The following is a 27,734-nucleotide window of genomic DNA, read 5'->3' on the forward strand; positions in this document are numbered from 1 at the left end:
CTCGAAATTCAGCACGAACCAAGCGACCTTAGTGATTAAGGGATTGTTGTTATCCTTGAGGTACCGAGTTCAAGCACGTACGTAGGGGTATGAGCGTTCATTGTCAAATAGTTGAAAGTCTTTGTACATTTATTACCTTGTATTCACCTTAAGTTTAAAAAAAACTCAAAACTCAAAAGACAACTTCTAATTTGTCTAATATTTAAACTTGCAATGACTTAAAGTGTAATTAAACCAAAAATTTGAGAACACAACTTATCATTCTTTAGTTCGACCCCTACTTGATTAAATATTTAATGAATTTTTATATTTTTAAATTTAAATATTTATTTTTTACATGAATTAAAATACTATTAAACTTATCATTCTGTAACACCCCAACCCGTACCCGACCCGAATACGAGTCCGAGATGTCACATTGACTTTTTAAAAATGATTTCATTTCAAAATAATTGAGCATTTTAATTTATATTAAGAAAATACGACCATATATGGTTCACTTGTGCTTGTTATAAAATTTTGAGTTCAAAAATACGTATTTGTGAACAGTAAAATACTGTATGAATAGTGAATAGTGAATAATGAACAGTGAATAGTACGATGTGTAGTAGTGGGGGTATCGATTCCCTGTAGCAGGGAATCGGTTCCCCTCTAAGATACTGGAAAATTTTGTTCAAACTCGCGGTTACTGTTCATGCTACAGTAACTGCTACAGTAATTTTCGAAAATTACATATTAACCTTTCATCACTATAAAAATTCTCATCTAAGCTTCCAAATTTATTTAACAAAATAAATTGAATATTATTAATTACATATACTCATTAAAACATTACAAAACTCATTCGTATGACTTTTCAAAACCGATTAGAACTTATCAGATTTAATCATTTATTTACATGCCAACCACTATCGTTATTACAAAATACACATTATACATTTCTTTTCTGATCTGATCTGATCTATGGAAAGGAGAAACTGACATGTCTTGAGTAACTTTTATCAACCGTCATCTTCTCATAACCTACGCGTGAAACAATCACACGCTAAGTCGTTGACTTAGTGAGGCATATAAAATATATAAGAAAACCATATAACATTTCATATAATAAAATGCATACATATTCATATACCATCATCATCATAATCTCTATTTATCATATGATTTTGTACTTATCATTTCTCATTTGATCATCACTAATTTCTTTATATACTATATCAGCATATAATATAAACTTCAAATCTCACTATTGCATAAATAATTACCAATCTCATATAACAAATACATTTCACTTAGAAATGCACACAATATCACATATGAATCTTGTAAATATTTTCAATGTCTTTTATAGGCCCATGTACATTACTGAGAACTCAAGGTATTCAAGTAAATTGAGGTTGTGCACTATTGCTGTCACCACAGCTCGTATAAGTCCCACTGAGTGGCATATGAAATTTGTCTCGAAGGACCTGTGAATATGTTCCGAAGGACCTATGAGTTGTCCCAAAAGACCTATGAAACCCTCGACTCTTGGCATGTCAACTATACCTATAGCTCTCATATCGTATACTATGGGCATTTACAATGAATACTTTTCTCATCACTTGTTCTTTCTTTTCTGTCACATACCACATGTATGTGTAACCATGTATTTCATATCATATCACATGTATCACGTATTGCATATTCATATATCATTTCATATATTCACATAACTTATCTCATTTCACATTGGTCATGTCTCATAGCATATATCACATATGCATATAATCATGTATATCATATCATATATCTTATGTTTTATGCTCTTATGTTTATGCATATCATGTAACATATATAATAACCTATACTCATTTCATGTATTCATGCACATATAAGAATCACAAATTAAATAACATTTTAGGAGTCACTTCTTACCATAGTAACTCCATCACTGGCTCATCGCAAGTCAATGTCCGTTCAATAATATAAGTACAATTAAAATTGCACTCACCTTAGCCTTGTTTTCTTTGATTCGATCCTAATACTTTTGATTATTCCGGAACTTGTTTAGACTCAATATCTACATAAATATAACATTTCAAAACAACTATCAGAAGCCTAAACCTTAAACTTGATGTTAACAACTTAAGCCAGATTAAAGAACCAAATTCCATTTTTCATTTAGGGGGGAATCGATTCCCCCCCAGGGGGTATCGGTTCCCTTTGCATAATCTGGAAATTTTATCCAGAAATTTACTGTTCAAATCCGAAAATCACCAATTCTTCACTAAATTTCTCATACAAAGTTCCTTTCATACCACCAACTTAACTACAACCATTTTAACTAACTTCTATCAATTCCACACTTTATTATTTCCAATACTTCATTCAAATTCTTACAACTAAGAATCATACCCAAATTTCAAACATGATATTAATCAATTCTAACAGTCCATATTCCTTAATTAACTTCTTGACAAGTCAAAAATCTTATTCAAACTTCAAAAACTCATCCATATCAAAATTTCATCTAAAAACCCATTTTTCAAATCCATCTCTAAAACACATATCTTGTTGTTTTAATGTCATATAAGCTTTCCTTTAGCTTGTATAACATCCAAACTTCCATTTCCAAACTAAAAATCAAAGAAACGACCAAGGTTTAGATTCTTACCTTAAACTTGTGTCTTCACGTTGAGAGAAGAAGATGAAGAAGATAAGTCTCAAAGCTTATCTCTTCAATTCATTCATATGGGTATTATAATACCCTCAATTATTATTTTATTCTTTTATTTACTCAATAACCCTTTTACCTTTATTATAATTCCATATTTACTATCATACCCAACACACAAAATTCCTCCATAAATCACTAGACTTATCACTTGATTCTAATTCACCAACTAAATTTATAAACTCTTACAATTTAGTCACTTACCCGGTAATTGGGATGTTACACATTCACCCATTTTCTTTTTTTTATTCTAAATTATCCAAATATAGGATCGAATCGGTAATTAGAAGTTTAATTTCGGTTTTATATTATATAATGGTTAAATATTAGCTTTTGACGTTATCTTAAACGTGTCATGAGTTTATTTTTACTACTTTATCTGATAAGAGTATTAAAAACAATGTCAAATAAGTTTTTCTTTTGAGGGTGACTAATGTGATCTTCATGGTTCTATCGTAACTTCTAGGTTGGGTATAGGGGGTTACATGTAAAAATTATAGTAATTCAAGAAAATGGTGGTAATTGACGCTCTACGATAGATTTTTGGAGTCTAGTCCGTTTTTAGTGAAACATACGTCAGATCCGTGTTTAGGAAATCAAAAAGGAATGATTAGAAAAATTTTAGGATTGAGTGGATGTCGATAACGATCAATGGTTGTGGCTGATGATGATTTCTACCATAGTTTGGATTTAGAGGAGAGGGAGGATAAAAAGAATTATGAGAAGGATCAAATTAATATGTGTTTTAGATATTAAAGGTTAAATTTATTAGATTATTTCAAATTAGGATTCAATTGATAGAATGAATAAAGTTTGGAGATTAAAAATTTATTATACCAAAATACATCACCATCTCCATTAGTTTTAACAAAACTTTAGCCACCAATAAACAAAATAGAAAAACAAAATATAATATTCATAACTAAGTATAAAAAATAGTTTGGTGACGGAAGTAGAAAAAAGTAATAATTGGGAGTTATTAGGTGTAGTTTACCCATTAATCTCAAAAACCCCAAAAGCATAACAAATTATACCTATAGTCGTGGAAATTCAACATGCGCCAAGACCCAATTTATAGAACTCTGCGTTTTATCAAGAAGGGTAAACTACGTATTTAATACTTGAACTATTAATTTTGATCTATTTTGATATCTAACTTCGATTCTTTTTAAAACCATGCTTAATGTTCAGTTTTTATTTCGTTCTAGTACCTGACCATTAAAAAAATTAACGGGTGATTTACACATGACACCTTTTTTATGGGTAAATGACATCATTCATCACTTAACTATCTTTTCACTCATATTTTGATCATTAAGTTTATTTTTTAATTTAATTATTTAGTTTTTAAATTACTCCTAATTTAATCACTCTAAGTTTCATATTTGATTTTTAATTATATATTAATAAAATAATAAAAATGTCAAGTCAAAAAAATTATTAATAAATAAATTAAAGTGACTAAAATGTAAGCAACTTGAAGTTGAGTAGTTAAATTGAAATTTTTTAAATTTTAATACTAAAATAATAGTGAGAAGATAATTTAGTGATGAATAATACAATTTAATGATAAGGTACTAAAAATGATATGAAAATAAATATTAAATACGATTTTAAAATATTAAAAATTTAAATATTAAAATAAATCAAAATTAATAAATTTAGATAAACAAATAATTTTCCCTATAGAAATAAAGACACCTTATCTTCTATTTCCCTTTATTGTGGCCGCTAATCCCTCTTGGAGTTTCAGCTGCCATCTTCCTCATGGCCTCTTCTTTTAACTACTCTTCTTGCAAATTGAAGTATTCTTCCTTCCCTACTCTTCAATTGGAGTATTCTTCTTCTTCTTCTCTTCAATTGAAGTGTTCTTCGTCCTCTTCTCGTCGATTGAAGTATTCGTCACCTCCTTCTCTTCGATTGAAGTGTTCTTCACCCCCTTCTCGTCGATTGAAGTACTTTTCACCCCTTTCTCGTCGATTGAAGTATTCTTCACCCCCTTCTTGTCGATTGAAGGATTTTCCCTCATCTTCTCGTCAAATAGAGTATCAGGTTTTCTTGAGCTTCAGAGGTGAAGACGCACGCCGAAACTTCACCACCCAACTACTCCAAGTTTTGAAAGACACCGGAATGAATGCCTTCTACGATGAAGAAAAACTGGAAAGAGGGAAGCAACTTTCACTTGCACTTTCCCAAGCAATTTCAGCCTCAGATCTCTCAATAATCATCTTGTCCGCCGACTATGCTTCTTCCAAATCATGCTTAGCTGAACTCTCTGACATCATGGATCGCATGCGCACTGGACAACATATTGTTCTTCCCATTTTTTACTATGTTGATCCCTCCGATGTGCAAAATCTACGTGGGAGTTTCAAATCATCCTTTAATGAACATGAATCAACTAGGCCACTCGATGAAGTGAAGCGATGGAAAGGTGACTTTGCTCAAGTCGGAAAATTAAAAGGAATTCATATAAAAGGCGACAGGTAACTATATCTTTCTCATCTTCTTATGATTGATTTGTCTTTGTTTTAGATATGATATATATGTTTTTGTTTGATTATTTGCCTGATCTGAAACTGAGCACATCAAGCATATTGTTGAATATGCTATGCAAAAGTTGATGAAACATCAAGTTTTCTTGAGCTCAGGCGAGGACACACGACTCAACTTCACCAGTCATCTTCTCAAAGCTTTGGAAGACACCGGAATAAGTGTCTTCTCGGATAAAGTGGAGATTCAAATCTCTGAAGCAATTGCAGTCCCAATTCTCTCGATAATCGTTTTATCTGAAGACTATGCTTCTTCAGAATCATGCTTGGCTCAACTCTCTGGCATCATGGGGCACAAACGTGCTCAAAATCATATTGTTCTGCTCATCTTTTACCACGTTGAACCTTCCGATGTTCGGAATCTTGGTGGGAATTTCAGAGCATCCTTTGATGACCATGAATCAAATGGGCTACCTCAAGTTCAACAATGGAAGGAAGACTTCGTTGAAGTTGGTAAATTAAAAGGGTGGCATATAGAAGGAGGCAAATTCGATAGGTAACCATACATTTGATCTTCTTATACTTGTTATACTTGACTTGTTTTGAAAATAATTTCTTGTTTTTAGGTAAATAAATCAATTGAAGGAATAAAGTTACACAAGAGTCAAATTGAAGAACTGCTGTTATCATATCCTGGTTTTAAGAACATGCTCTCTCTTAGATATATCCACTTCTATGTTCCCCATTTTATAGGTGACATCTCACTGCCCCCTTTGCGGGACATCCTTAAACCGGCTTTACTTGCAAACAGCGTTGATAGTGTATCTCTTCCTGATGAGCTAAGGTATCTTTGTTGGGACTTTTATCCCTTCAAATCATTATCATCAAGTTTTAATCCAAAGAATCTTGTTGTGTTGAAATTGCAATCTGGTCGCATGGAGCAACTTTGGAATGAAAATTATAAGGTATTTTATATTTTTCTTTTCATTTTTGATATGGCCCAAAGTAAGTAGATAATGCTGTGAAGTAATTTAGTTATTTTATTTGTACAGGATCTTGTTAATTTAAGGGAAATTGATGTTCGTTTTTGCCGGCGACTAAGGAAGATCCCTAATCTATCAAGAGCCATCAACCTTCAAAGCCTTATGTAAAAAGTGTACAAGTTTGGTTGAACTTCCTAGACTCAATCATTTGAAATCTCTTAAAAAGCTTGAATTTGAGGGGTGTTTTAAACTCAAGAAGTTTCCAGAGCTCCCAAATGAAATTTCCGAGTTAGATTTATCAGACACTGGAATAGAAGAAGTGCCTGATTCAATTCAGCATCTTGTCGGACTTAGAAAGTTGAGGTTGAGATACTCAAGTGTAGAAAATGTATCAAGCAATATTTCAAAGCTGGAATTCCTTCGCGAGTTGGATCTTGGTGGTTGCAAAAGTCTTAAAACACTTTCAGCGCTTCCACGGTATATGTGGTGCTTGAATGCAAATGATTGCAAATCATTAGAAAAAGTATCGTTCACCAGTCATAATGTCAGTTCATTCCATTCTTTACATGATGGTGATTATGCTTCTCGTGATAAACAGGTTTCCATGACATTCCTGAATTGCAAAAGCTTGAATCAAGATTCAATTAAAAACATTGTGTCAAATGCCATGCTTCAAATTCAATCCCTAGCACAGAGATGGGCAAGGAGCAAAGAGATATTTGGAGAGGAATACATAAGGGGTTCTTTTCAAAATCAATTGTTTTGTAGTTTCCCGGGAGATGAAATTTCAGGAAACGAGTTTGAACATCGAAGCTTGAATTCTTGGTTAAATTTGAAGATAACAACCCCAAATGGGTGCAGGGGGAGCAGATTCTTGGCTTTTGCTATAGGCCTTGTAGCTGATCTTGCATTTGTAGAGGTAAATCATAGAATTAGGTGTAAATATCAACTGACAACTGCCAGTGGGGAAAAGTTCACAAGTGATTGCTGCGTTTCTTATAGAACCAATTGGAGATTGTTGGTTATCATGTGCTGATTATGTTTAGTGAGGATATGATTATTATAGACAATGATTATGAGGAGGCATCATTTGAATTCAAAATCAAGGATGATTTTGGCAGAGAATATGAAGTGAAGGAATGTGGTGATCTTGTGTTTTTCGTTGAAGCAGAGAGTTACACCGTTAGTGGATGTGATGGGATGTGATAAATCCAGCCAGAATTTAAATTCTCAAGAAGATGCTAATTTTGGGGAAGCCATGATGGTTCTGCTACAAAGACAATTTGGCTATGGAGGGCCTAAATGATTCAAATGCTTTCAGCTTTTAAATCTTTGGGTTATGCTTTTGAGAAGACGCATAGGTAAATTTCCAACTTGAAAATTAATCTCATGTTTGTGATTCTAGTTAGGGTAAATTTGTACATTAAAAATAGAGATTTGTTTAGAGTTCATGATTGTATTTCTTTCTAGAAATTTAGTTTGTGATGAATGCTTATCATGTTTTCTCATCTGCATTCACCTGTTGCGTCTGTCTTGTTTTGTGGTGGTGTAGGAAATCGGACATGTAGAGTTGACAAAATATCTCTAGGTGGCCATGGTGGTGGACTTCATTCAGCTCCATTGTTTAATTTCCAGCATTGAGTTTCATGCCATGGATTGGGTGGTAAGTTGAGGATTAGTCATGCCGTATCTCAGAACTTGCTTCATTTTCCTTTGGTGATTTCTTCGTCGGTTAATCTATGTTTCATATTTCTTCTTTTTTTATTTTGTTGATAATTGCAATTTTATTACCCAAAGAAAGCAGGACAACCTGCTACAATAGAGACTCAATGCCAATCACATAAAACTTAGCTGAAAGCAAAACTAAAAACAATGTTTCCAGAACAGCAAGCAAACACCCTATACATCCAACCAATTACCCTATACCCCAATAACGACATAGTCTAATATTAACTTCCCCCTGAGTTATGGTTGCCCCTATAAACCTCAACCGGACCTCCTTAATTCCTCGAATCACATCATCATAACTCTTCTGAGCCCCACCGAACACCCTGCAATTTCTTTCCTTCCATATGTGAGAAATATATGCACTACAAGCTACCTTCAACAGTATGGAGAGGAAAGCCCTGCCCTTGAGCTTAGGAACCGCCCAAGAAACCTCCTGTCTCCATGATCCAACCCTTCTAGGCAGCCGGCACAGATCCAAAATAGCTTTCCAAACATCCTTTAGAGAACTCAGAGGAATATTTTTTTTTTCATTTTATGATATTTAGTTGGGGAAATTAAAATGAGTCAACAGAAAACATGATCCATTCTTCATAAATTGACTGACAATATTATTATTTTTTTATAAGAAAATCGAGTTACAATTTGAAATTCCATCAGTCATTTTACATCGCCCCTCCTCTCGTTTCCTCTGGCTTAAAATTCCCTTCCTCTTTTCTTTCCTCTCACAATTTTCTTCCTTGTCTAAAAGTTTACAGAGTTCTCTCCTCCTCGCCTTCTTTAATGAGTTTGATTTTGCTGTTTGCTTTTTTTCAGTTTTCCTAATAACCCTTTGCATTCCTGCTTGTTGATGCTCAACAAGAAAATAGAAAAAGAACTGCTCAAGCAGGGGCAAGGGGCTTGCCTCACCGTCTTTGAAAAGGCTGAGAAATCTGTAAATCTTATATAATTCTAATTTTATGTCTTACTCATTTAATTGTTGATTTCTTAATTTCATCGGTTAAATTACTGTTAATTAAAAAAAATATAACGTCAGCATCAATGTTAATTTTTTTCAAAATCAAAATATAGAACTTCTTATGTTTTGGGCATGCATGCGGGTTATATTGTATGTATTAGCCACGGGTTCGGCAGCTGGGTTTGGTGCTACCGAAGATCTAAAGGCTCTTGCCTATGCATTGAAGGTGGACGACTTTGATGATTTTTTTGATAAAGCATATGCATCGGCAATATTGCTTCTCCTTGCGTTTGTATGTGCTGCCATATTATCTGTTTTCTCATCTTATGCACTCCCAAAAACATGGGAAATGACAGCCACCTTCATTGCTTGCAATCAATATTTGAAATAGGACTCACTTGTTCTGCTGAATCACCGAGTGAGCGGATGAGATGAGTGATGTTGTTGCGAAACTTTGTTCTATTCGAGACACTCGAACTCGATTGCGCCGTGGGAATCAGACTGCGAACATTGCTCAATCAGCAGGTAATAATGTCTTCTTATCTTAGCAAAATACTTAATTATATCACCACTTGAGGCACATTTCGATTACGATATGATGTGTTACGATATACTTTGATTCTCAAGTTGCAGATATCTAAGGTGTGGTATGGATGATCTTGGGAGGCTTATAGTTAGCCAAAATGCTTGCTTTTCTCTTCTGTTCACAACCTGCTTTGAGAAAATATAACAAGTATGAGCTTTTCCAGTGTATAATTTGGGTTTATATTTTGGTCTTGGATTTGCATCATAAGCTACTGGATTGTCATCGAGTCGAGTTTAAATAACAATGTTGGATTTTGAGTCTTGGATCAGTAATGTTATTGAACATGTCTATTATTAATAAGAATTCACGAGAAAGGCTTTCTCGTGTTCTTATTTCTCGAGTTTATTGGTTAACATTCTTTTTCCAAATTTTCTTCGATTTATCTCGAGGTAGAAAGATGCTTTCTTCTTGAGTTTTCTTTCTTTTCTTCGTCGTCTTCACTTATTGACTTTTAAAACCAATAGCTACTCCTCGAATGTGAAAAGCAACACATTCACCAACAATGGTGAAGCAACAAGGTCAAAGGATGAACCAATAGAGAACCATTAACCAAACTTGAGCATCGACCAACATCCAACTAATAAGCACAGAAATAAGAAATAGGCAAAACAAGGAAAACCGAGATGATCCAACATGTTGACTGGTTTATCACCTCACGAAGTGGATTTAGAACCCTTGAAGTGTTAAACCAAAGCAAAATGGTTGAAGATGAATCAAGAACATTGATGTGGAAAATCTACAGAAAAAGAACTAATAGAGAGAAAAAAAACAAAGGCTCTGATATCATAAAATGGCGATGAAGATAAAAGACACATCGCTTAAAAGTGAAGTGTCACGACCGAAGATGCTGATTAGGGTTGGGCGATGCGCAAGAGATTGTGAACTTGGGAATTAATCGAATCGGGGACCTGGGAGTGTTTGGGATTTGCTCGACTGAGGAATGTATGAATGATTTCTACTTGAATACAAATTACCTGCAATCTTATTTCTTTACTCTCAAATCTCCCTTCTCTTCCTAGACAATCACAACATGAAGGTATTGTTCTTAGGAAATTGAATTTGTTACAAGCTGACTCCTCACCAATTGTAGATCTAAACGTAGATTAAACCAATGTGCTCTATACACTCATTGGATTGAAGATATTGAGATGTCGAAGAAAGTCCAATTGCCTCTCCTTGTTTGTAGAAAATTCAAGAAAGAAATATGAATATGTTACGTACCTTTTCGATTCTCTCAAGACTGGATTGAGTTGTCGCTCATCTATCAGCTAACGAAAAGTTTAGCCAAATTAGCACTATAAAAGGAGGTAACACAGATTAATTAAGATTGACGAACTTATTAACCAATTATCAGTCAAACCTTTTATTTTGTAACTCAAATATACCTCAATGACATACATGTAAAAATATTTTTCTTAGATATTATATTTTAACTGTCCCTTGTTTCTCCAAAGTGGCTAATGTTCAATATTCACCACCAATAAACATCTCATGGTTTTTAAGCTCATGCAGAGATACTTCATGAAGAGGCCTTGTGGGGGTGACAGTCTAGGGTCCAACACTTCATTTAGCACACATTTTGGGAACGAGAGGAAGAAGAAGACGACGATGATAACTTTGACAACAATTCACCAGGATGCTTTCCCCATCATATTTCCAATGCCAACACACCATATCCGTGCAACACCTTCGGCAATGTTTTTTCACATGGTTTACATGGGGTATTAGTTTTGTTTATGCTTAATTCCCTTGGTGATCTTAGGAGTGAAGAACTTTCTTTTGTAATAAAATAGATCTATCATATAACAATTCACAACTTAGTGATTGGGGCAATATGACTTCTTTTTTTACTATGTTTGCATCACTTCCGCAGTCCTACTCCTGGTTGGTGTCAATTGTCAAGCATAGCAAATATGACTCTATCAAGGGAAAAAGAAATATCAACCCTCGAAATCACCCCAAGTTGATGCATCTAACTAAAGCTGGCCCATGGTTTGTGCGGATGGGGAACCGGGTTCTGTTTTGACTATAGAGATTTATCTTGTCTAAGGAGCTTATGAGGAGGATTCGTATGTATTACTCTGTTCATAATGTGTGCTTTGCTTGTTATTTCTTTTAGCTTAGTAACATGTGTTTCTTGAAACTTTAGGTGTTGGGCACTAAGTTTGTTTCTCCCTTGTTTTTGATGGATAGGGTGTGTCAGAGTGGAATTGTTTATTAATTTGTAAGTTATTGAGTATTGGCATCTGGTGGTAGTGATATCATCCCGTGTTTAAAGCTTGACAGTCATTCATTTATGAAACTTCAGAGAAAATACCCCAAGAACCAGAAATAAACTACAACAGTGAATGGTGGCTCACCAATTGGGACCCGGCTGAAAGTATCTGCGTTTACTTGAAAATAATGTGAAATGTAGAAAGTGGTGGCAAAAGCACTTTTGTTTGAAGTCTCCCACTATCATCTTCCTTGACTTGTGAAATAAAGAAAGTGGTGGTACAGTGACCCTGCTGAGAGTAACCTCCATACAATCTAGAGTTTACTTTTAAAGTTGGAAGACTACCAATTGACTTCATATGGAATAGGATAACATCACAGTTCAAAAATTATTCATATATAATGCCATCTCTAGTTCTTGTGGATGAACCAACAAGCACTCTCAAATACACATTATTCTTGTTAATTAAGAAATTGTTTCAGGTTTATGGAGCTATCAAAAAAGCATTTTCAAGTGTCCACCACTTTTTTCCTTGCTTACCTTGAAGCTATAATTCTTCTCTCATGTTTCAACTTGCAGGGACTTAATCTGCTTGATTTAGCAACAGCAAGCCCTGAAGCTAGAGGAAATGCCACAGACTTACAAGCTTTAGTCCAATTCAAAGCCAAGATAACTGGTGATCAGTTCAAGATTATGGAGTCCTGGAATAGTTCCATTCACTTTTGTCAGTGGCCTGGTGTTACATGTGGTCGCAAGCATCAGAGAGTCACCAAGTTGGAACTCCAATTCTTGAAAATCTCGGGATCTTTGTCACCATACATTGGAAACTTGAGCTTTCTCAGGGAATTGAGACTTGTGGGCACCAACTTCTACAACCAGATTCCTCAGGAAATTGGTCGTTTAAGAAGATTAGAAGTATTAGACCTCACCAATAACTCCATCAGTGGTAAAATTCCTTCCAATTTATCTTCTTGTTCTAAGCTTACAGTTGTTGATATGGGAGGCAACCAGCTAACAGGAGAAATACCTACTTGGCTGGGTCTCTTCTCAAACCTGAGAGTCTTGGGGTTTTACCGCAACAGTTTGAGAGGGAGTATCCCACATTCCTTGGGGAACCTATCATCTCTGGAGAAGCTTCGTTTGGCGTATAATGCATTAAGTGGGATTATACCTGAAGCTCTTGGACAACTGACAAAACTTTCATTTCTCTCTATAGCAACAAATGCAATTTCTGGCGTTGTTCCTGTCACAATGTTCAACCTCTCCAATATGAGAACTTTTGATATTAGTGAAAACAAGATTCAAGGTACTCTTCCTTCTAGCTTGGCAATCACTATGCCATATGTTGAATTCTTTTCCGTAGTGAGCAACCAATTCTTCGGACAAATCCCTATTTCAATATGCAATGCCTCAAATCTAAATGTACTTGAATTTGCTGGTAACAATTTCAGTGGAGACGTGCCTTCGTTAGAAAAGTTGGATAAACTGTCTAACCTTGAACTAGAGGGAAACCACTTGGGATACGGGAGAGAAGGTGACTTGAACTTTCTCTGCACTTTACTCAATATTTCCTTAAGTTATCTGTCTTTTGGCATGAATAATTTTGGAGGGGAACTTCCGGAATGCATTAGCAATTTTTCCAACACCCTTGTGGGTTTAGGAATGGATGAGAACAAAATATGGGGAAGAATTCCGGATGGGATTGGAAATCTCAACAATTTGGAGGTGTTAGGGGCAAGTGGAAATCAACTATCTGGCTCCATTCCCTTTGAAATTGGTAGGCTTCAGAAGCTAAAGGTGTTTTTCGCTTTTGGTAATTTTCTCTCTGGGATTATTCCTCATTCTATTGGAAATTTAACAGAGTTAATCCAACTTAGTTTAGAATTTAACAATCTTCGAGGCAACATTCCTTCAAGTTTAGGTAACTGCCAAAATTTGCTTGCAATGAGTCTTTCTCATAACAATCTTAGTGGACCTATACCCCCTCAAGTACTTGGAATCCCATCCATGTCCATTACTTTAGATTTATCATCAAATGATTTGACAGGCGAACTTCCTGTTGCAGTAGGTTGTATGAAAAATCTAGCTGAATTCTATCTTTATAAAAACATGTTATCTGGCTTGATTCCAAATAACCTTGGTAGCTGTGTAAGTCTAGAGATTTTGTTCTTGGATGGGAATTTGTTTGAAGGTCCGCTTCCTTCATCTTTGAGTTCATTGAAAGGTCTTGAGGCATTGGATGTATCTGATAATAATCTTTCGGGTGAGATTCCGAAATTTCTTGTCAGTTTGAGGGCATTAAAGTATTTAAATCTCTCTTCCAATGATTTCGAGGGAGTGATGCCAAGTGAAGGAGTTTTTAAGAATGCAAGTGCTATATTCGTTGAGGGGAACAATAAGTTATGTGGAGGTATCCCTGAGTTACACTTGTCAAGATGTAACACAAAAACATCACCAAACACTTCCCTTAAATTGAAGATTTCAATTGTCATTGTGATTTTAGGAGTGACTTTGGTTTTAACTTGTCTCTTCATCTTGTGGTTTAGAAAGAAGAAAGAGCGAAAGCCAACTGCAACTTGTGCAGAGAATTCGCTTTTAAGGTTGTCATACCAAAGCATCCTATTGGCTACTGACGGTTTTTCCATGCAAAATTTAGTTGGTTCGGGAAGTTTCGGCTCTGTATACAAAGGAATTCTTGAAGAGGGTGGAGCAACTATTGCGGTAAAGGTGCTTAATCTTCTTAATCGTAGAGCTTCCAGGAGTTTCATGGCTGAATGCGAGATCTTGAAGAACATTCGACATCGAAATCTTGTGCGGGTATTAACAGCCATTTCTAGTGTCGATTATAGAGGCAATGATTTTAAAGCCTTGGTTTATGAGTTCATGGAAAATGGAAACTTGGAGGACTGGCTGCATCCATCTAGCAGCTTGAATGAAACGGAGACGATGAGAAACTTGAACTTCTTCCAAAGAGTTGATGTGGCCATTGATGTTGCTCATGCACTCGAATACTTGCATCATCGATGTGAAATGTCGATAGTTCATTGTGACCTTAAACCAAGCAATGTTTTACTTGATGATGAAATGGTTGGCCATATAAGTGATTTCGGCTTAGCAAAAATCCTTTTTGCAGACAGCCTAAACCATCATGCTTCTCAGTCAAGTTCCCTTGGATTAAGAGGAACAATTGGTTACGCTCCACCTGGTAATTACATTGTATTTTTTTCCTTCAATTTTTATAATCATTATTTACAGGGTTTTCCTCTACAATTATTTGTCTATGTAATTTATGATGAACTAATTGTAGAATATGGCATGGGAAGCGAGTTGTCAACAAAAGGAGATGTGTATAGTTATGGCATCCTTTTGCTGGAGATGTTTACAGGGAAAAGGCCAACTGATGAAAGGTTCAAAGAAGGTTTAAGTCTTCACATCTTTGTTAAGGAAGCTTTGCCTGATCTAATGGTTGAGATTATAGATCCGATTCTACTTCAAGAGGGTGTCAGAGAAGGAACAGTCACAGGCATCACTCGCAATGAAAACCGTAAGGGAAATGACAGCCGCCTTCGTTGTTTGAAATCAATATTCGAAATAGGACTTACATGCTCTGTTGAATCACCGGTCGAGCGGATGGACATGAGTGATGTTGTTGCCAAGCTTTGTTCTATTCGAGACAAACTTCTTCGTCCAACTCGATTACGCCATGGGATTCGAACTCCATAAGCTGCTCAATCAGCAGGTAATAATGTTTTCTTATCTTAACAAAATTATATCACCAGCTGAGGCACATTTCAATTATGATATGATGTGTTAAGATAAATCTTTGTTTCTCAAGTTGCAGGTATCTAAGGTGTGGTATGATTGATCTTGGGAGGCTTAGTCAGCCTCAGCAGTAATGGTTGCTCTTCTCTTCTGTTCACATTCTGCTTTGAGAAAATATAACAATTATGAGCTTTTCCAGTGTAATTTGGGTTTATATTTTGGTCTTGTATTTGCATCATAAGCTACTGGATTGTCATCAAATTAGAGTTTAAATAACAACGTTGGATTTGGACTCTGTATCGTATTGTGATTCGAATCAAAGAGTGCCTTAGTTCTCAAACTTTTAAGGTCACAATGAATTATCCACGTTTCACAACAATGGTGCAAATATAATGGCTCTTGCTTTTGTTTCTTGGCAAAAGGGTTAAGTAAAGCAGCCAAGGGTGAGGATGACCACAAACAAGCCCCCAACAAAGCAATGGCTTCACCCTCTCCGATGCTAGTAAATTTCTGTTCAACTTCAGCGAGCGGCATCCCTATTTCCTTCAGTAAATATATGCTGGAAATGGAGGACAGTTGTTTAAAAAACAGATCATCTGTGACCACAAACATCGAGTTTTTCTCAACATAGCCCGTAGAAGGTGTAACGATAATGTATGCATGCCGGAGAACGGATACTTGGGAACTCATTTGGACACCTATAAAAGGGGGAAGAAAACATTCCTGGGAATTCTTTTGATTGGATACTGAGAATGGTGTGTTTAAATCTCTGAACAAGTTGGAGATGGATCCCAATGTGAGATTACCTTTGCCTCTTAAGACGAGATCCAATACAGATTGGAGAGGAAGCTAAACAGAAGATCAACAAAATTTTCACTTGCTTGAGCATAGAGTACACTCCTATCCGACTTTCTCAGCGAACATAGTGTCTGAGATCAATGAATGGATCAAAACATCAAAGGCAAAAGATAATATCAGACACATAAACTACTCAGCGAAAGTGAGGCAAAACATTTGATGAAGAACAACAAATTAACCAACAATGGTAAAGCATCAAAGGCAAATGATGAGCCAATAAAAAAAATAAGAGTGCAACTTATACCATTCCAAAGAAATTAGATGCAGAAGCAAATTAGAATAAACTTGCAAGTCTATGAGAGCTCAACTCAGTAAGGATTTTATTGATGAAAGCTGTAATATCTCATTAGAGACCAACGTATTTATACAAGAGAGATGCCAGCTGGAGACAGTGGCGGCATTAAGCAATACAACACAATATACTAACATACCCTTAAAGTGCTTTGGTTTCTTGGCGGAAGAGTTAAGTAAAGCAGACAAGGCCACAAGGTTGAGGATGACCACAAACAAGCTCCCAGTAAAGCAATGGCTTCCAACTCACTGATGCCAATGACTTTCAGTTCAGCATCATCAAGCGGCATCCCTATTACTGTTCTATTATGACGGGAATTAATTTAATTTATTTTTTGAAAATATATTAACTATAGCATTTCTTGCTATTCCTATTACTATTATTATCATTTAATATTTTTTATGATTTAGAATACAAAATATGTTTATGGAAAAAAAATAAAAAAATAATTGTGTTGATTTTAAAATACAAACCTATAAATATTAAGATTTAAACCCAAAACATTAACTATTATATTTTAAAATAATTAAATAAATTTAATTTAATTCAAATCAACAAAAGAATGGTCCTTTATGCGATAATCATTTGTCATACTAACACTGTGAATATGTCATATTGTCATTGCAATTTTCGAATTGTGATTGCAATTTAAAAATTTAAAAAGTATAGGGACTAAAAATGATCAAATTAGAGTATAATGACTAAAATTATACTTTGCACATAGTACAGAGATTAATGAAAAATATTTTTATTTCGATAAACTAGTTTATGGTAACTATAATTTTTTTTAGTTGTTATTAGTACAATGGTTATAAAAATAAATAGAGATTATTTGTGTCAAAATTTATATGACAAAAAGGAAAATTTTAAGTGATACAAAACTTTATTTTCACGACAAATATCAAATAACAATGATCACTTTATATTAGGACGAAGTCAGTATTATATATAGATAGGGGCTGAAATATTAAACTTTTTAAGAAAAATACAATGACTTATTAGGTATTTACTCTTACAATTCAGAAAACAATGTCTAATTTGTATAATAATTAAATTTATAATGACCTAAATTGTTATTAGATCAAAAAGTTGGGGATTATCATTCCTTTTTCTGGATAACCCAGTTTGCTCCATTCGTAATTGGCAAAATTCGAATCTCTAACCTTCCTTAAGGGATCTAGTACCTCATCCCGCTAGACCAACCGGTTGTTGGTATTGGATTATCATTCTTTAATTCGCTCCTTCTTGATTAAATATCTAATAAATTCTTATATTTCTTAATTTAATACTTATTTTTACATTAACTAAAATATAATTAGATCGAAATCTATCGTACATAAAATAATTTTACAGGGTATGGACCCCTTTGTGCCCTAAAGGAGCTTCGCCCCTGCTTTATATGTCTTCACTATCATATCATTTTCATCATGAAAATAATTTTCGTCAATTTGTGTATTCTAATTATGTCAAAGTTTTAGTAACGATAAAACTTATATCACTAGCAGTAATTTAATTTGAAAACAATTTAATTACCACAATTATTACTATAATAGAGAATAAATAGAAATACATGACAATTACTTTTAGTATTAGTGTTGTACACACATTTTGTCACAGAAACTTAATATTTGTGATAAAATTACTCGTAGTTACTATTAATCTATTCCTAAATTTTTTTATTCCTTTAGTGATAAGTTCTTCAAATTTCCTATTTTTTAAGGAATTCCACCACTGAAATTATTAGCATGAAGGTTTAAATACATCAGATTCTTCAATTTTCTTATTTTAAATGGAATTTTATACTGAAACAATTTTCTACCTGATCTTTGATGTCAATTAGGATTGTAAATTGTAATTAATAAATATATGGTTGCCTGACATGAAAATGTAATAACAATAGACACAGGAAAACTGATGTTGAAATTATAATTCTTCTCTTATGCTTAAACTTGCAGGGTCTTAATCTGCTTGATTTAGCAACAGCAAGCCTTGTAGCTAGAGGAAATGACACAGACCTACAAGCTTTACTCCACTTCAAAGCAGGGCCGTGGCAGGGTTTTCGGGGCCCTGTACAAATTCGTATAAAGGGGCCCCTATTTTCTTGATATATTCGATTTCGGGGCAATAATAGTGGCGTTTTCTTGACAAACGACGCAATAAATCCATATATAATGGCGTTTTATTAATAAAGCCGCAATAATAGTGGCGTTTTTTTGAAAAAACGTCGCAATAGGTATATCTATAGTGGCGTTTTTTAGTAAAACGCCACTATATATTTTTTTTGGGGCCCATTTTTTGGGGGGCCTGCGCGGTCGTGCAGTTTGCGCCCCCCAGCCATGGCCCTGCTTCAAAGCCAAGATAACCGGTGATGAGCTCATGATTATGGAGTCCTGGAATAGTTCCATTCACTTCTGTCAGTGGCGTGGTGTTACATGTGGTCGCAGGCATGGGAGAGTCACCAAGTTGGAGCTGAAACACCTCAGAATCTCGGGATCTTTATCGCCATACATTGGAAACTTGAGCTTTCTAAGAGAATCGAGACTTGTTGGCACCAACTTCTACAACCAGATTCCACTAGAAATCGGTGGTTTAAGAAGATTGGAAAGGTTACAGCTCACCGATAACTCCATCAGTGGTGAAATCCCTTCCAATTTATCTGCTTGTTCTAAGCTTACATTGATTGATATGAGAGGTAACCAACTAATAGGAGAAATACCTGCTTGGCTAGGCCTCTTGTCAAACCTGAGAGTCTTGGGGTTTCGTCAAAACAGATTGAGAGGGAGTATCCCACCTTCTTTGGGGAATCTATCATCCCTGGAGGCACTCTCGTTGCCTTATAATGCTCTCTTTGCCTTATAATGCATTAAGTGGGATTATACCTGAAGCTCTTGGACAACTGACAAATCTTTCATTTTTCTCGGCAGCAGGAAATGCAATTTCCGGTGTTGTTCCTGTCACAATGTTCAACCTCTCCAATATGAGAGCTTTTGATATTGGTCTCAGCAAGATTCAAGGTACTCTTCATTCTAACACGCCAATCAACATGCCATATGTTGAGTTCTTTTCCATAGTGAGCAACCAATTCTTCGGACAAATCCCGATTTCAATATCGAATGCCTCAAATCTGAACGTACTTGAATTTGATCCTAACAGTTTCAGCGGAGATGTGCCTTCATTGCTTGAATTCGATATTCGGAATAACGCTTACTTGTTCTACTGAACCACCAAGTGAGCGGATGGACATGAGTGATGTTGTTGCGAAGCTCTATTCTGTTCGAGACAAGCTTCTTCGTCCAACTAGATTACATTGTGGGAATCAAACTCCATACACTGCTATCAGAATTTAAATAACAATGTTGGATTTTCAGCCTGTATCTTATCGTATCAGCTGTGCTATTGAACATGCCTATTATTCATAAGAAATCATGAGAGTTACAAAGTAAAATCACGGGCTCAACCTATATGTTCGGGATAAAGAAACAATGCTTAAAAGTTACATTGTGATTCAAACTGTGAATTTATTTGGCATATATTAGATGGAAGGTAAATCAAAGCATCTTGAATACAAAGGGATAAACAAATCAAAACCCTTGATCCTACAAAAAAAATATGAAGTTGATTTCCCGATAATGGCTCTTGCTTTGGTTTCTTGGCGGAGAAGTTTGGTAAAGCAGACTAGGGAGGGGATGACCACATACATGCCCCCGATACTCTGTAGGCTCCGTAAGATCCACGTTAAGCTTCAACTTCTTAGACTCGACGCCGTGAACATTTCTGGTATAAAGCAGCATCCGGGCTCCAAACTTTGGTGCTTGTCGACGAGCCGTGCCATGGTTCCGAGGAGAAGCTTCAGGAGACTATGGAAAGCATCAACAAAATAATTGCCAGCTTCAGCAAGAAGAATGATGTTCCTTTCCTGATCTATCAAAAGTTTGATTGAAATGGTTGGTGTTTCAGAGGCCATAGACGAAATTAGAACTGGAAATGGAACAATACTAGTGTCAGACGGATGGTGCATGGAGCACAGCAGAAATGGAACCGGAACTAGTCTATTTATTGCTTCAATCAAGTATTTTAAATTAGTCCTTAAACTATGACTCACATTTTAAATTAGTCCTAAAACTTTTAAATATTCTAAATACATCCCCAAACTACGTCTATCCTTCTAAATTGGCCCTTAAAATTTTGAATATTCAAAATTCATCCCCAAACAATGACCCTAATTCTAAATTAGTCCTCAAAATTGTGAACTTTCAAATAACTTCCCCCTAAATCATTCAAAAGCTTGGGAATAAATTTAGAATATTTGAGTGTTTGGGGATCAATATAGAATGTGGGTCATAGTTTAAGGATGGATTCAAAATGTTTAAAATTTTAAGACAAATTTAGAATGAGAGTCATAGTTTGAGGATTTATTGTGCAATTAACTCCTACAATAGAATTACTTGGATTTTCCTTCACCTTCTCATCTTTCTCTTTATTCTGGGTATAGATTAGAAATAATTTAATTTTTTATTTATTAAAAATATTATCTTAAAACATAACCTATATGTGTAATCATATTTAAATTAGTTCATACAAGAATTTCTTGAGAGGTCCAAGTGATTAAGGAAATTTTATTCTCTTTTGATAAGCTCCTCTTTTTATCATTGACGTTTTAAAAGTTATAAAATAACCACTAAAGTTATCGTTTTCTAATAAAACGGTCACTCAACTGTTAACATCTGTTAACTGTGTGACGGAAGTCTAATGTGGTAGTTAAGGAGTTGATTTGACACCTTTAAAAAGGGTAAAGTACACAAATATTCAACCAACTATAGGGCGGTGCTTTGTTGAGTCCCCTAACTGCTAAAAGTTAAAAGATGGTCACTAAACTATTCATATGTTCCAAACTCGTTCTTTTTCGTTAAAAAATTAAAGATCGTCTAAGCTGGATGGTAATAGTCGTGACAGTGTAGGTACTTAAAAGAGTGAAGTTGGAAACGTTAGGCACATACTTTAAGCGAAAAATTTTAAACACTTCAAATTAGCAAAGGGTATAACTTGTACACTTATTTTTTTCATAAGCCTTAATGTTATGACTATCCTAAGCCCTAATCCATTGGGATAATCCGATTAGGATAATTACTTAATTTTTTGTGTGTGAAAGGTATGATTTTATTGAGTAAATCATACACAGGGATCCTATCCCGGACCTCATTAAAAACCTCCCTAAATCTATATGGAGGAAAAGAGTATCCGAAATAAGATTACAAAGTCACTAATTAAATCGATACATACTCCTCGGACAAAGCCGATTAGGATAATTACTTAATTTTTAAACACTACATATGCGTGTGTGTATACATAATTATATATATATATATATCAACTCTGTTCCTACATATCCTCATTGGTTCTAAACTTTTTGAACATTTCAATTTAATCCTAAATTATACGTATATACTAATCGCATCCCTTGTTAATAAAATCATTAGACCAAGTTATATTATTATATGTTTGAAAAAAGTGAAAATTAAGTTAAACTATGGTTGAAATGGATTACATATTTGGATGAATTTGGGTATAAAATTGGAGATGTAAAAGTTTAGGGACCAATTTAGAATGATATTCATAGTAGTAGATGAAATTGGAATATTTAATGAGAACTGAACCCGATCTTGATTTCCCTTAGCGGACCACTGTTAAGTTTGTTCTTAGGAAATTGAATTTGATACAAGCCGACTCTCCTCACCAATTGCATATCTAAATGTCGATCAAACCAATGTGCTCTATACACTCCTTGGATTGAAGATATTGAGATATTGAAGAAAGGCCAATTGCTTCTCCTTGTTAGTAAAAATTCAAGAAAGAAATATGAATATGTTACGTACCTTTTTGAGTCTTGTGTTAAGTACCTTTTTGATTCTCACGAGACTGGATTGAGTTGTCACTCATCTATCAACTAATGGAAAGTTTAGCCAAATTTGCACTATAAAAGGAGGTAACACAGATTAATTAACATTGACTAACTTATTAATCAATTATCAATCAAACCTTTTATTTTGTAACTCAAATATACCTCAATGACATACATCTAAAAATATTTTTCTTAGATATTATATTTTAACTGTCCCTTGTTTCTCCAAAGTGGCTAATGTTCAAAATTCACCACCAATAAACATCTCATGGTTTTTAAGCTCATGCAGAGATATTTCATGAAGAGGCCTTGTGGGGTGACAGTCGAGGTCCAACACTTCATTTAGCACACATTTTGGGAACGAGAGGAAGAAGAAGACGACGATGATAACTTTGACAACAATTCACCAGGATGCTTTCCCCATCATATTTCTAATGCCAACTCACCAAGGCTGTGCAACACCTTTGGCAATGTTTTTTCGCATGGTTTACATGGGGTATTAGTTTTGTTATGCTTAATTCCCTTGGTGATCTTAGGAGTGAAGAATTTTCTTTTGTAATAGCATAGATCTATCATATAACAATTCACAGCTTAGCGATTGGGGTAATATGACTTCTTTTTTTTACTATGTTTGCATCACTTCCGCAGTCCTACTCCTGGTTGGTGTCAATTGTCAAGCATAGCAAATATGACTCTATCAAGGGAAAAAGAAATATCAACCCTAGAAATGAACCCCAAGTCGATGCATCTAACTAAAGCTGGCCCATGGTTTGTGCGGATGGGGAACCGGGTTCTGTTTTGACTATAGAGATATATCATGTCTAAGGAGCTTATGAGGAGGATTCGTATGTATTACTCTGTTCATAATGTGTTCTTGAAACTTTAGGTGTTAGACGCTAAGTTTGTTTCTCCATTGTTTTTGATGGATAGGGTGTGTCAGAGTGGAATTGTTTATTAATTTGAAAGTTATTGAGTATTGGCATTTGGTGGTAGTGATATCCACAGTGTTTAAAGCTTGACAGTCCTTCATTTATGAAACGTCAGAGAAAATACCCCAAGAACCAGAAATAAACTACAACTGTGAATGGTGTCTCACCAATTGGGACCCTGCTGAAAGTATCTGCGTTTACTTGAAAATAATGTGAAATGTAGGAAGTGGTGGCAAAAGAACTTTTATTTGAAGTCTCCCGCTATCATCTTCCTTGACTTGTGAAATACAGAAAGTGGTGGTACAGTGACCCTGATGAGAGTATCCTCCATAAATCTTTACTTTCAAGTCTCCCTCTCATCATTTTCTTATACAAGAAAAAAAATAATGTTTTCTGAATATATGGTTCATAAATGTTAAATGTAGGAAGTGGTGGAAACTTGCCAACCCCAAGTAGGAAGTGGTGGAAATCGTAGCCACGTGACTTTTAAAGTTGGAAGACTTGAACCAATTGACTTCATATGGAGAAGAATAAAATATGGGGAAGAATTCCGGAATGCATTAGCAATTTTTCCAACACCCTTGTGGGTTTATCAATGGAGAAGAATAAAATATGGGGAAGAATTCCGGATGGGATTGGAAATCTCAAGAATTTGGAGGTGATAGGGGCAAATGAAAATCAACTATCAGGCTCCATTCCCTTTGAAATTGGGAGGCTTCAGAATCTAAAGGTGTTTTTCGCTTTTGGTAATTTTCTCTCTGGGATTATTCCTCAATCTATTGGAAATTTAACAGAGTTAATCCAACTTAATTTAGAATTTAACAATATTCAAGGCAACATTCCTTCAAGTTTAGGTAACTGCCAAAATTTGCTTTCAATGAGTCTTTCTCATAACAATCTTAGTGGACCTATACCCCCTCAAGTAGTTGGAATCCCATCCATGTCCATTACTTTAGATTTATCATCGAATGATTTGACCGGCGAACTTCCTGTTGCAGTAGGTTATATGAAAAATCTAGCTGAATTATATCTTTATAAAAACATGTTATCTGGGTTGATTCCAAACAACCTCGGTAGCTGTGTAAGTCTAGAGATGTTGTTCTTGGATGGGAATTTGTTTGAAGGTCCTCTTCCTTCTTCTTTGAGTTCATTGAAAGGTCTTGAGGCATTGGATGTATCTGATAATAATCTTTCGGGTGAGATTCCGAAATTTCTTGTCAGTTTGAGGGCATTAAAGTATTTAAATCTCTCTTCCAATGATTTCGAGGGAGTGTTGCCAAGTGAAGGAGTTTTTAAGAATGCAAGTGCTACATTTGTTGAGGGGAACAATAGGCTATGTGGAGGTATCCCTGAGTTACACTTGTCAAGATGTAACACAAAAACATCACCAAACACTTCCCTTAAATTGAAGATTTCAATTGTCATTGTGATTTTAGGAGTGGCTTTGGTTTTAACTTGTCTCTTCATCTTGTGGTTTAGAAAGAAGAAAGAGCGAAAGCCAACTGCAACTTGTGCAGAGAATTCGCTTTTAAGGTTGTCATACCAAAGCATCCTATTGGCTACTGACGGTTTTTCCATGCAAAATTTAGTTGGTTCGGGAAGTTTCGGCTCTGTATACAAAGGAATTCTTGAAGAGAGTGGAGCAACTATTGCGGTAAAGGTGCTTAATCTTCTTAATCGTAGAGCTTCCAGGAGCTTCATGGCTGAATGTGAGATCTTGAAGAACATTCGACATCGAAATCTTGTGCGGGTATTAACAGCCATTTCTAGTGTCGATTATAGAGGCAATGATTTTAAAGCCTTGGTTTATGAGTTCATGGAAAATGGAAACTTGGAGGACTGGCTGCATCCATCTAGCAGCTTGAATGAACTGGAGACGATGAGAAACTTGAACTTCTTCCAAAGAGTTGATGTGGCCATTGATGTTGCTCATGCACTCGAATACTTGCATCATCGATGTGAAATGTCGATAGTTCATTGTGACCTTAAGCCAAGCAATGTTTTACTTGATGATGAAATGGTAGGCCATATAAGTGATTTCGGCTTAGCAAAAATCCTTTTTGTAGACAGCCTAAACCATCATGCTTCTCAGTCAAGTTCCCTTGGATTAAGAGGAACAATTGGTTACGCTCCACCTGGTAATTACATTGTATTTTTTTCCTTCAATTTTTATAATCATTATTTACAGGGTTTTCCTCTACAATTATTTGTCTATGTAATTTGTGATGAACTAATTGTAGAATATGGCATGGGAAGCGAGTTGTCAACAAAAGGAGATGTGTATAGTTATGGCATCCTTTTGCTGGAGATGTTTACAGGGAAAAGGCCAACTGATGAAAGGTTCAAAGAAGGTCTAAGTCTTCACATCTTTGTTAAGGAAGCTTTGCCTGATCTAATGGTTGAGATTATAGATCCGATTCTACTTCAAGAGGGTGTCAGAGAAGGAACAGTCACAGACATCACTCGCAATGCAAACCGTATGGGAAATGACGGCCGCCTGCATTGCTTGAATTCAATATTCAAAATAGGACTTACATGCTCTGTTGAATCACCGGTCGAGCGGATGGACATGAGTGATGTTGTTGCCAAGCTTTGTTCTATTCGAGACAAACTTCTTCGTCCAACTCGATTACGCCATGGGATTCGAACTCCATATCCTGCTCAATCAGCAGGTAATAATGTCTTCTTATCTTAACAAAATTATATCACCAGCTGAGGCACATTTCAATTATGATATGATGTGTTAAGATAAATCTTTGTTTCTCAAGTTGCAGGTATCTAAGGTGTGGTATGATTGATCTTGGGAGGCTTAGTCAGCCTCAGCAGTAATGGTTGCTCTTCTCTTCTGTTCACATTCTGCTTTGAGAAAATATAACAATTATGAGCTTTTTCAGTGTAATTTGGGTTTATATTTTGGTCTTGTATTTGCATCATAAGCTACTGGATTGTCATCAAATTAGAGTTTAAATAACAACGTTGGATTTGGACTCTGTATCGTATTGTGATTCGAATCAAAGAGTGCCTTAGTTCTCAAACTTTTAAGGTCACAATGAATTATCCACGTTTCACAACAATGGTGCAAATATAATGGCTCTTGCTTTTGTTTCTTGGCAAAAGGGTTAAGTAAAGCAGCCAAGGGTGAGGATGACCACAAACAAGCCCCCAACAAAGCAATGGCTTCACCCTCTCCGATGCTAGTAAATTTCTGTTCAACTTCAGCGAGCGGCATCCCTATTTCCTTCAGTAAATATATGCTGGAAATGGAGGACAGTTGTTTAAAAAGCAGATCATCTGTGACCACAAACATCGAGTTTTTCTCATCATAGCCCGAACTTGCTCGGCTTCAGAGATTTCGGGTCCAATGGTTTATTGAGAACGCTTGATTCTAGTCTACTTCTTGACAAGGACTCGTAGAAGGTGTAACGATAATGTATGCATGCCGGAGAACGGATACTTGGGAACTCATTTGGACAGCTATAAAAGGGGAAAGAAAACATTTCTGGGAATTCTTTTGATTGGATACTGAGAATGGTGTGTTTAAATCTCTGAACAAGTTGGAGATGGATCCCAATGTGATATTACCTTTGCCTCTTAAGACGAGATCCAATACAGATTGGAGAGGAAGCTAAACAGAAGATCAACAAAATTTTCACTTGCTTGAGCATAGAGTACACTCCTATCCGACTTTCTCAGCCAGAGATCAATGAATGGATCAAAACATCAAAGGCAAAAGATAATATCAGACACATAAACTACTCAGCGAACGTGAGGCAAAACATTTGATGAAGAACAACAAATTAACCAACAATGGTAAAGCATCAAAGGCAAATGATGAGCCAATAAAAAAAATAAGAGTGCAACTTATAGCATTCCAAAGAAATTAGATGCAGAAGCAAATTAGAATAAACTTGCAAGTCTATGAGAGCTCAACTCAGTCTTGAACAAAATTACTTAAATTTAGATACCTTAACTCAGGGAATGTTCACCATAGTCAACTAGACTAAACGAACACAAAAAACCAGCACGTATCACTCTGCTATCATTAATGGATGTACTCTCTAAGGATTTTATTGATGAAAGCTGTAATATCTCATTAGAGACCAACGTATTTATACAAGAGAGATGCCAGCTGGAGACAGTGGCGGCATTAAGAAATACAACACAATATACTAACATACCCTTAAAGTGCTTTGGTTTCTTGGCGGAAGAGTTAAGTAAAGCAGACAAGGCCACAAGGTTGAGGATGACCACAAACAAGCTCCCAGTAAAGCAATGGCTTCCAACTCACTGATGCCAATGACTTTCAGTTCAGCATCATC

General features: G+C 35.4%; 2 protein-coding genes and 1 long non-coding RNA gene across 5 annotated transcripts in view; 2 read left to right on the forward strand and 1 right to left on the reverse strand.

The window, feature by feature from the left end:
• The first annotated feature begins 4,430 nt into the window (after positions 1-4,430).
• Positions 4,431-27,734, forward strand: part of LOC120176660 (TMV resistance protein N-like) — a 44,411-nt gene continuing 21,107 nt past the window's right edge. Inside the window, exons 1-2 of the mRNA XM_039183045.1 lie at positions 4,431-5,202; positions 5,368-5,764. Coding sequence (XP_039038976.1) covers positions 4,484-5,202; positions 5,368-5,446 — 798 coding nt within the window. The 5' untranslated portion in view covers positions 4,431-4,483 and the 3' untranslated portion in view covers positions 5,447-5,764. The remainder of the gene's footprint in view (positions 5,203-5,367; positions 5,765-27,734) is intronic.
• LOC120176659 (probable LRR receptor-like serine/threonine-protein kinase At3g47570) lies at positions 11,562-26,399 on the forward strand. Of its 3 annotated transcripts, XM_039183044.1 has the most exons (4): positions 11,571-12,981; positions 25,014-25,553; positions 25,656-26,087; positions 26,190-26,399. In XM_039183044.1, the coding sequence occupies exons 1-4, from the start codon at positions 12,162-12,164 to the stop codon at positions 26,195-26,197; spliced, it is 1,800 nt and encodes a 599-aa protein (XP_039038975.1). In that variant the 5' UTR covers positions 11,571-12,161; the 3' UTR covers positions 26,198-26,399. The 3 variants fall into 3 exon arrangements, with proteins under 3 accessions (XP_039038973.1, XP_039038974.1, XP_039038975.1); XM_039183042.1 differs by lacking the exons at positions 25,014-25,553; positions 25,656-26,087; positions 26,190-26,399 and adding exons at positions 14,838-14,880; positions 14,983-15,125 and having other exon boundaries at positions 11,562-14,235; XM_039183043.1 differs by lacking the exon at positions 26,190-26,399 and having other exon boundaries at positions 11,569-12,981; positions 25,656-26,126.
• On the reverse strand, positions 12,749-19,752 carry LOC120176662. Its single transcript, XR_005521342.1, has 2 exons — positions 19,467-19,752; positions 12,749-12,846 (listed from the first exon to the last, which is right to left on the reverse strand). It is a non-coding gene; the product is annotated as an uncharacterized LOC120176662 (long non-coding RNA).

This window comes from Hibiscus syriacus, unplaced genomic scaffold (genome assembly GCF_006381635.1).
Source record: "Hibiscus syriacus cultivar Baekdansim isolate YM2019G1 unplaced genomic scaffold, ASM638163v2 tig00112249_pilon, whole genome shotgun sequence".
In the NCBI taxonomy this organism is placed as follows: Eukaryota; Viridiplantae; Streptophyta; class Magnoliopsida; order Malvales; family Malvaceae; genus Hibiscus; species Hibiscus syriacus.